This window comes from Mya arenaria, chromosome 17 (assembly GCF_026914265.1).
Source record: "Mya arenaria isolate MELC-2E11 chromosome 17, ASM2691426v1".
Lineage (NCBI taxonomy): Eukaryota > Metazoa > Mollusca > Bivalvia > Myida > Myidae > Mya > Mya arenaria.
This window is the reverse complement of record NC_069138.1, coordinates 22,935,954-22,947,208: the sequence shown is the minus strand read 5'-3', so window position 1 is coordinate 22,947,208 and position 11,255 is coordinate 22,935,954. Positions and strand designations below refer to the sequence as shown.

At 35.9% G+C, this 11,255-nt stretch overlaps 1 protein-coding gene across 1 annotated transcript in view; it reads left to right on the top strand.

Moving 5' to 3' along the window:
• The first annotated feature begins 1,711 nt into the window (after nucleotides 1-1,711).
• Nucleotides 1,712-11,255, top strand: part of LOC128223824 (collagen alpha-1(III) chain-like) — a 60,077-nt gene continuing 50,533 nt past the window's right edge. Inside the window, exons 1-4 of the mRNA XM_052933244.1 lie at nucleotides 1,712-2,098; nucleotides 6,537-6,704; nucleotides 8,301-8,523; nucleotides 11,248-11,255. The exon at nucleotides 11,248-11,255 is cut by the window's right edge and continues 140 nt beyond it. Coding sequence (XP_052789204.1) covers nucleotides 1,987-2,098; nucleotides 6,537-6,704; nucleotides 8,301-8,523; nucleotides 11,248-11,255 — 511 coding nt within the window. The 5' untranslated portion in view covers nucleotides 1,712-1,986. The remainder of the gene's footprint in view (nucleotides 2,099-6,536; nucleotides 6,705-8,300; nucleotides 8,524-11,247) is intronic.

Here is an 11,255-nt window from a genome sequence, read left to right as displayed (position 1 = left end):
TTCTGTAACTATGTCAGAGCGTAGATGTTCTTTAATATTAAGACATATTTAAGACAACTCCTCTATTATTTAAAAAGCTTTGAGAATAACAATTAATCAACACATGTAACACATCTCGAACACAAATACAATAAAAACAGAACCTGCTGGAACATATGCTTGTGCAATATTTCCCACATACAATGTTTTATGAATGTACTTTATTGTAGCGAGATATTGCAGACGTTAGCAAATATTTCAAGAACGTTTTTTATTGTCGGATTTTCGTCCTCTTTGCGGAGCTTTTTTTTTAAAAAAAAAAACATGGATTATTACGATCTCTGTAAACTGTATTTAGATGATAACTATATATTAATGTCAATGCTTTGGAGTTCGTATCTCAATCGTGGTATAAGTTTTTTTTTGTCTCGACCTTTATTTATTTGGAATCGCTTCTAAACAAACACCAAACAAACAGTTGCAAGGTATATAATTAAACTTTTGAGCAAAAAATGAGCCCTATTTGATAAGTATCATACTCTCTAAATAAGTTATATTTAATGATAACAATAAAATGAAATAAAGGCCAGTAGCCAAACAATTAATACACAAAACAGACAATAATTGTGACTTATTACATAAGTAATTCGTTTAAAAACATGGAATTATAATTATATATGTTAAGTGTATGTACATGGAAAATACAAAACTAAGCATAAACCTTATATTAGATGAATAAGGTGCAGTTTTGTTGCTTAAGGTATAAATATATGTATGTTTAAAACATACTAATGTCACCGTAGTGGAAACCGTATGGTAACAGGTGATGCAGTATTAAGAATAGTCAATTCCACCGACTCCAACCCAACGTTACATTGGTCTGGCCTTCCTCACAAGAGTTACACGCTGTTATCTAAAGCACTTTAGAAAAAAGGAGAGTATTTTGATATATCGCATTACAAGAGGCAACGCAAGAAAAGAGGGCATTTTTAGAAATGTTTAACCAGCTCGAGAAAAGCGCTTGTATATCCGTTCAAATATCAGTAAAATAAATTTCGATTTTCTAGTAAACTACTCTTTTTTTCAGATTTTAATAAACTAAACCTCCCTTATTTCTGCTCGATTTGTCTTCTTCCGATCATAATGTCCTTATTTATCTATATAGTGTGTGTGTCTGTTCGTCCGTTCATTCGTTCATTCGTTGGTTCGTTCTATATTTTTTTTATTTATTTATTTATTTATTTTATTTATTTATTTATTTATTTATTTATTTATTTATTTATTTATTTATTTATTTATTTATTTATTTATTTATTTATTTATTAATTTATTTATTTATTTATTTATTTATTTATTTATTTATTTATTTATTTATTTATTCATTTATTTATTTATCTATATGTTTATTAATACATGTTTATGTTTATTAATATTTGTTATATTTGTATATATATTTTTCATTTTTTAGATCGTTCGTTCGTTTGTTAATTTATACATTCAATCAATCGTCTTTTCATTTTTGTAATTTGGTTATTTATTCAATCTTGCTTTATCTATTCAATAGCAGATCCTTGCCTCATTAACAGATGCCTGCATCAATAACAATTGTTAGGAGCGATCATTTTAAGCCTACGCCAGACAAAATCCCTTCCGGAGTCCCCATTTAAATGTACATAGTAAAAAACCACATGTAACGTCACGAACATTAAGTTAATCGTTCGAGTAAAACAGGTCGGCGGGGCTTATCAGCAGGCGCGCCATTTTCCTTTCTAACCAGTTGCTGCAGTTAAATATTCTCGTTGGGGAGGAGATTTAAGGCAGCCTGGGAGCTTAATAATCTTTGCTCCCTTTTTGGAGGGTCAGTTTTGTAACAATGTATTAAATTGATGTGATTGAACAATAGGTGATAAGGGGCGCGATAAGCGAGGTTTTTCAGGGATTAAGGCGCGTAGGCAGCCCTTGTGAGTTTCCAAGGGAGTGCCACGTCGACGGATTGGAAAAAAGACAATGGGTGTCCATGGAAGGACCATAGCCATGGGGCACTTCGTGTGGTGTTTGCTTGTAGCTGTAACTGTGATAATTAACAACGCCGATTCGGCAAATGTAGTACTACCAACAGGTATGCATTTTCATTTTACTTTTTCATGTTATTTTCTCGTGCGTTTCGCGTGAAAATTACGGTTAGAAACGTATATTATTATTGGTGAAATTTCTAATGAGAGACATTCCCTATAGGATGATCGAAACACACGGTGGCAGCCAATGGGTCGATCGTTCAGAATTATGTTATAGTTAACAACGTTGTTAACGTCATCGTCGAGAACCTTCAAGTTGTTGTTGCATTTGACGATTTCAGAGAACTGTTTAAGCTGTACTTGTTTTGTATAAAATTTAATGAGCACATTTATATATTTCACCTTTACTATGACACTCTTGTTCAAAATCAACTCATACCCATGTATAACAAATAATACATTTTAAGCGATAAACCTTTAACTACTTACTAAATAATGCATATATGGAAAATATAACTTACTGATAGCACGATTGTATTCGTGTATTTAATGGCTAAAAACGATTGGTGAATGCTAAAATATTTTCTATGATTTACAATAGTCGTATCCAGTAGGAATACCGTGTTTTCTGCAACTTTCTTTCAACTTTAACTCGGTATCCTTCATAAGAACCATTGTTTTGACATTTATTCATCCTTTTTAGTATTTTTAAACAATCGTATTAGTTAGGGTAAATCTAACATGGGAATAAGAGTGCATCTTTAAAAGTCAACAACGGTGCCGTCTATCACGTTGTTTACTTTAACAAGGGCTGGAACAATCTGATCGGCCCAATGTATGACTCCGTTTGTGGTTGGGTTTTAATTTCTTTGATGAAAGAGGATGTGAAAAGTATAGATGTCCGCCTTTCACCCAAAAGTTTCGATTCCCACCAGGCGAAGCGAAGCACTACTACTGATTTCTGGCAAGAAATCCGACACGATAGTGATAAGCTGCTAAACAAACCAGTATAATCTAATGTTTCAATGACTGCCATACATTACATGTAATATCTAAAGCTGTATTACTGGTTAAGGTGGTCCGCATTTTATACAGGGCAAATAAAACCGTCTGCTTTGTAGCATTTAAAATAAAATAATTTCCATAAAATATAACTTTCAATAAAGTGTCCAAAGCATTGGATGTTGTGCCTACGTGCCTGCATATCAATTTCAATTGTAAACAACATATTACAGCTGTTACCTATCTTACAGAATGTAGGGTAAAATGCAATGCTTTGACATAGTTCGTAGAATCAACGTAAAAATCCTAAATCAGACGCACCAATAGCGACTGTATTTACATGAATGTTATCTTCTGTTGCCCTGAACAGCTGCTGATATAGACCGTCTTATTTTTCTTAGTGTTGATTCAAATGTCCGTGTTAATTAGAACGTGCCGATAGCACCTTATATATATATATAATATGTTGCTCCATTGACACAGGTTAAATTGCTTAATGCGATCCACTTGATTTGTCATAATCTTTATTCATTTTTTCAAATATATGGAAAACATGTTATAAATCAGTATATATGCCTTTAAATGATTCTGGCGTTATACGAGCAACTACAGTAGCCTTACACGTGACCAGGCTTTTGAAATACTTTAGCCTCTATTTGATGTGGTAAGCGCATACTAATATTATTTACACTTCTACTGCGCTTCCTTGGATAAACGCCTATTATTTCAATGATAATCATATTCCGATGAACGCAACATATTCGGAAAACCTTTAATCAAACTTAAATAAACCTGAAATTTCACTCAATGAAGTTGCAGATTAAGAATTTCAACTTTCGCGCGTGTTTAAAGTTCCGCCTACTGCCACTCATACGATACACATTACATGCGTCAGATTTCGCGTTAATAATGTGTCAGCCAATGAGTTTGTATTCAGAGTTAGTTAGATGACCTTTAGTAATATCTTAATGATTAAGATGGGCTCGTTTGCTACGTTCACTGTGCCCATTCTTAATCATTAAGATTTTACTTCATGACATCTGACTTTTACAAAAGTGATAATTGTGGAAGTCAAATCAAGTTTTTTTCGGTAAAATGTTCGAGACTTCGACGAGACAAATGCCGTTTCTGAAGCTGTTCCAATAGCCGAAATGTTGCTACGTTCAGTTGTCATTTAAGGGTTATTTTTCAGTACTTTTGATGATCACATGATTAGAAGTTTTATAAACATTGATTATTTTAGAAGTGCGGTGAGTTTTCCATAAAAATGTTTCGTCTTTTCACGTAACCATACCGTTACCAGATGAACCGCATTACTCAAACGTCCACTCCCTAAATTAGTTGGCAATGCGGTTCATTTGTGTACGTGTATGTATAAAATGTCAAACAAAGCAACAACATGCACTCCTGAATCTTACATTTATATATATTGCTATGTTTGTTTCTGCATAGCGTCTAGACACGTAAAATTGCTTCATAAGCAAAAAAAAAAAACCCTACTCAGATTTGGTTCATAATACTTCCCCGAGGCTAATGTTTTCTAAGAGAATTATTTTATAACTGTAACCGCTACACCGTTATTCAAAGCTCGCAACACAATCTCTTCAATCTTGAAAAAAACATGTGTTGCTAATCATTTAGAGAGCATGTAACCTGAAACCGATGTTATAAAACTGCCAACATTAGTGAACTCTGTGTGTATACGTTCGTCTTAATGTCAATGTACTTGTTATTTAAAGTAGAACTAATTCTTTAAGCTTAGTTTAAAAGAGATTCGTACGGTTGTACGTTTTCATAATACAGTCGAATCTCGTTGGCTCGAACTCGCTTGGCTCGAATTCCTCGTTGGCTTGAACTTGATTTAGAAGACCGATTTATTTTAAACTGAAGGTTAACAATCACGCTTGGGTCGAATTTTCCGACGCTCGAAGGATTTTCGCCGGTCCCTGGGAGTTCGAGCCAATGGGGTTCAACTGTATTATAATACTTGATTTATACTATCAAATACACTAATTAGTGTTTTTATGGCAAAGCAGTTCACACAATTCCTTTGCTGATAAAGTGATTTGATTCACTCGTAGGGGGCCTGTGACAATCATTTTCTAATGTGAACACATTTGGTCGGTTACTAAAACTTTGATATTGCTTACAACATGATTTAAGACAAAGTCGTTAAATTTTGAACGTGAACTAAATGTAAATAAGAACAGCTTAAACAGCTGTTTCAAATCTTGGTAGAATTACAGCAGATCACAAGTTTTTCCATTAAACATCAAAAAAGAAAGTAGCGATATTAAAGCTGCACTCTCACATATTGAAAGTTTTGACAACTTTTTTATCTTTTGTCTTGGAACGAGCACTTTTTTTGCGAAAATATCTGAAAAACAGTGATAAAAGACTGATTACAAAAGATCAGATCGCAGATTTTCATATTTCCGCTCCAAAATTGATATTTTATGGATTTTTCTTAAACCGTCAGTAACGGTTTAAGCCATAAAACATTAAAACAATTGGATTGGAAATATGAAAATCTGCGATCTGATCTTTTGTCAACAGTTTTTTATCACTTGTTGAAGATATTTACGCGAAAAATTGCTTATTTCAAGATAAAAAATAAAAAAAAGTGGGAAAACGGTAAATCTGTGAGAGTGCAGTTTTAACAACGCTGCCAACTTTAACACAGCGAATTATCTGATAAAAGATCCGTATTGATCATTCCACTTTTGTTTGTCAAATATATTATTTTTCAAGTTTTAGCTTGATTCTTTTAAACCGAGATATTGCCATAGCAATGGTTTTACCAGATGTGGTATTCAATACTGGTCGGGTACCCGTTACTGGTTCAACCCAGGAAAGTTGTAGCCCGTGTATCGGTGCTTTACACCGAGCCCGTAAAAGAACCAAAGGGTCTTTTCAAAAAAGAGCTAGGGTATCGCACCCGGACTTCCTTGTATCCCACCACTGTCTCTTCCGTGTGCTGTCCCTTCAGCAAAAACAAAGGACCCCGTTGGAAATAAGTGCTTGCACTTTCACGGGTTATCCTCGACCGCAAGGTCTAAAGAAATACATGCATACGTACATACAAATTGTATCTTAGAACGATGTAGCTAATCGGATTGTTCGTTATGAATACCGGACCAACACAGTCAATGCAGTCAATGATGTATGGTTATAAGATTGACTTAAGTTGTATTTCGATAACCTTATTGTCATGATTGGCGTAGTTGTGCGGAATCATTAGCTCTGGGCCAGTATTCAATATTGATCTTATCATTATCCTTAGACATGCCTCAGTGATTCCATTCAGCCTTTTGGTTAGCTAAACATACAGGCCTATCAGAACACTTAATTTCAAATTTTAAATTTTTAGATTTTTTCAATCTTAGTTGCTTTTTGAATACAGCCCCAGACCAAAACTCAAAAACAGGTAAAAACATTTGATTGAAACTTTGTACACATGTTGATTGAAAGCAACAACAATAGACGCACCGCGGCGGTGTTGTAATTCTATAACACAATTATTCCCTTCTTTTTGACCAGGCTCAATCGACTTCATGGACAGCTGGGTAAAAGGAGAAAAAGATGTGAGCCGACGACCGGTCTTCACGACGGGAATGTGTCCCAACAGGCAAGGGTCGGGTGCCGACGGAGCCTACGATGTCAGCCAAGCAGCGTATTATAGCTCGCCAATGTCATCGTTAGTTCAAGGTATGCTTCCGCAATATTTATTAGAATAGCACGTGTGTAATTTGTTGGTGACGCCCTCGGCTTGTAAACTTAGGGCGCACACGATCGATTGTTAACGGCACAGGCGCACTCGATCGATTATAACCTGAAGGTGCACTAGATTTATTGCTTATTGTATGTGAACTCGATTGTTTGTTAACTGTAGGTGAACTTGATTGTTTGTTAACGGTAGGTACATTCGATCGATTATAACCTGTAGATGCACTAGATGTATTGCTTATTGTAGGTGAACTCAATTGTTTGTTAGCTGTAGGCGCATTCGATCGATTGTTAACTGTAATTGCACTCGATCGATTATAACCTGTAGATGCACTAGATGTATTGCTTATTGTAGGTGAACTTTATTGTTTGTTAACTGTAGGTGAACTCGATTGTTTGTTAACTGTAGGCGCATTCGATCGATTGTTAACTTGTAGGTGCTCTAGATCAGTTGCTTATTGTAGCTGAACTCTATCGATTGTTAACGGTAGGTGAACTATGCTGGTAAACGGTTGGCGCACTCGATCGGTTGTTCACGGTAGGTGTATTACATTGATGGTTAACTGTAAGTTAATCGATTGATTGTTAACGGTAGCTGCATTCGATCTATTATTAAAGCAAGAAGTACCTGCTGTCAAGAAATTACGGGTTATAATTGGTTTATATGAAAAATACATTTTACCCTCGAGTAACACAAAATCAACCGAGAATACTTTGAATTTGTATAGTTATGTCTACGCGTTTTGTGTTTCGGTTTGTTTTTTCAAACGTACTTAATTGGTTATTTCTTCCAAAGTTCTATTTTTTTAGTTTTGTTTTCATTAAACATATTTTATCCAAATTTAACTTGAAAAATTAAATTCATTTTTAGATGACATTTGTTTTTTATTTCTACTGTTTTAACTTTGATATAATATTTCATCAAACAACATTTTCCTGTTAACGCGATACATTAATATTCTGGTTATATCATGAAGCAAGTCGCCACGGATCGTTTTTATCAATTAAAAACCGTTTAATGTATTCAATACTGAATAGCAACTCATGAAATATCCTCGCTATCATTGATCCTTGTTTTTATTGTGAATACATTAACTGTTTTAAGCAAGTAAGTATAGTGTACGCACATTTTAGGAATTAGGTGTTGTAACGATAATGTTAAAAATTTTGTTTTGAAGCTGCACTGTCACAGATTGGACGTTTTGACAACTTTTTAATTGTTTGTCTTTGACGAGCCAATTTTTGCGAAAATCCTTGGAAACGAGTTATTTAAGACTGCTGAAAAAAAATGATCGCAGATTGTTATATTTAAGTTCAAAAAATGATACTTTGTGCATTTTTCATAAACCGTTAATAACGGTTTAAGCCATAAAACATTAATTTTTGAACGGAAATTATGACAATCTGCGATCTGATCTTTTGTCAGCAATCTTATATCATTGGTTTGTAGATATTTACGCGAAAAATGATCTTTCCAAGACAAAAAATAAAAAAAAAATGTTGTCAAAACGTTCAATCGGCGAGAATGGAGCTTTAAGACTTGTTTTATGCATTATAAATTTATTTTATTATTGACAGACTATTTTGTCGCGGACAACTTCTCCATCGTAACGACATTTAAGCCCACAATGTCATACACAACTGAGCTGATTAGCATCTTGGGTGAATACGGCCAGGAGGACTTTGTGCTGCGAGTTGGTCCGGAGGAGTCCCGACTGTCATACACTGGGCCTGCGGAGGACGCCGATAACATACCGGAAAAAAAAGAATGGGTCCTGCCCATTAAACTTGAAACTGACACGTAAGTTAAATTGGCAGTGGTACGCAAGTTGACTGATAGGGGGATAACGTTAAATTGACAGTGTCACGTAATTTGACAGATAGGGGGATAACGTTTCGGATAAAACGGAATGGATCTTGTCCATTTAAATTGATAGTAGTACTTAAATTGACTGATGGGGGGGGGGGGGGGGGGGGGTAACGCTCCGGATAAAACGGAATGGATCATGCCCATTTAAATTGACAGTAGTACGTAAGTTGACTGATAGGGGGATAACGTTAAATTGACAGTGTCTCGTAATTTGACAGATAGGGGGATAACGTTTCGGATAAAACGGAATGGATCTTGTCCATTTAAATTGATAGTAGTACTTAAATTGACTGATGGGGGGGGGGGGGGGGGTAACGCTCCGGATAAAACGGAATGGATCATGCCCATTTAAATTGACAGTAGTACGTAAGTTGACTGATAGGGGGATAACGTTTCGGATGAAACGGAATGGATCATGCCCATTTAAATTGACAGTAGTACGTAATTTGACAGATAGGGGGATAACGTTTCGGATAAAACGGAATGGATCTTGCCCATTTAAACTGATAGTAGTACTTAAGTTGACTGATGGGGGGGGATAACGCTTCGGATAAAACGGGATGGATCTTGCCCATTTAAATTGATAGTGGTACGTATGTTGACTAATAGGGGGGGGGATAACGTACAGGATAAAACGGAATGGATCTTGCCCATTTAAATTGACACTCTGGTACGTAAGTTGACTGATAGGGGATAACGTTCCGGTTAAAACGGAATAGATCCTGCCCATATAAATTCATAATTGACAGTGGTACGTAAGTTGACTGATAGGGGAATAACGTTCCGGATAAAACGGGATGGATCTTGCCCATTTAAATTGACACTGGTACGTAAGTTGACTGATAGGGGAATAACGTTCCGGATAAAACGGGATGGATCTTGCCCATTTAAATTGACACTGGTACGTAAGTTGACTGATAGGGGATAACGTTCCGGATAAAACGGAAAAGATCCTGCCCATTTAAATTCATAATTGACAGTGGTACGTAATTTGACTGATAGGGGATAACGTTCCGGATAAAACGGAATGGATCCTGCCCATTTAAATTGACACTGGTACGTAAGTTGACTGATAGGGGATAACGTTCCGGATAAAACGGAATAGATCCTGCCCATTTAAATTCATAATTGACACTGGTACGTAAGTTGACTGATAGGGGATAACGTTCCGGATAAAACGGGATGGATCTTGCCCATTTAAATTGATAGTGGTACGTATGTTGACTTATAGGGGGGATAACGTACAGGATAAAACGGAATGGATCCTGCCCATTTAAATTGACACTGGTACGTAAGTTGACTGATAGGGGATAACGTTCCGGATAAAACGGAATAGATCCTGCCCATTTAAATTTATGGTGGTACGTAAGTTGACTGATAGGGGTAAACGTTCCGGATAAAGCGGAATCGATCCTACCCATTTGAATTGACAGTGGTACTCAAGTTTACTTATAGGGGATAGCATTCCGGATAAAACGGGATGGATCTTGCCCATTTAAATTGATAGTGGTACGTATGTTGACTTATAGGGGGGATAACGTACAGGATAAAACGGAATGGATCCTGCCCATTTAAATTGACACTGGTACGTAAGTTGACTGATAGGGGATAACGTTTCGGATAAAACGGAAATCAATGGATCCTGCCCATTTAAATTCATAATTGACAGTGGTACGTAAGTTGACTGATAGGGGATAACGTTCCGGATAAAACGGAATGGATCCTGCCCATTTAAATTCATAATTGACAGTGGTACGTAAGTTGACTGATAGGGGAAAACGTTCCGGATAAAACGGAATGGGTCCTGCCCATTTAAATTCATAATTGACAGTGGTACGTAAGTTGACTGATAGGGGATAACGTTCCGGATAAAACGGAATGGATCCTGCCCATTTAAATTGATAGTGGTACGTAAGTTGACTGATAGGGGTATAACGTTTCGGATAAAACGGAATGGATCCTGCCCATTTAAATTGACAGTGGTACGTAAGTTGACTGATAGGGGGATAACGTTTCGGATAATTCGGAATGGATCTTGCCCATTAAATTGATAGTAGTACGTAAGTTGACTTAGGGGAAATAACGTTCCGGATAAAACGGGATGGATCTTGCCCATTTAAATTCATGATTGATAGTGGTACGCAAGTTGACTAATAGGGTGGGGGGGGGTTAACGTTCGGAATAAAACGGAATAGATCCTGCCAATTGTTTTTGCCAGTGCCACTTAAGTTGAATGATAAGAGGAATGAAATCCCGGGTTAATCGGAATTGATTCTTCACACTATCATTAACAGTGACACCTAAAGTTGACTAAGTTAATGAAATATTTCTGAGATTTTATTGATTATTTAACGTTTTGTATTGTTACAAATATTCCCAATGTATACCTTAATTAAGTTCTGTTTAGTATGAACGTTAAACAAGTATATGTTTCGCGTGTGATGTAATCTGAGAGTGGCAAACTAAGGACAAATACTACAAATTCATTTAAAACCCACCACCAAGTTATGAACTGCAATTGCAAGAATTTATTATTCCATATGCTGAAATGCGCTCTGCGGAATTACAACTAAACGTATTTTTAATCGTTTAATTTAGTAATTGTTTGAATATCTTGTGCATTGTTTGTACATGTACCGTGCTTCTCCCCGCCAGGTGGCAGC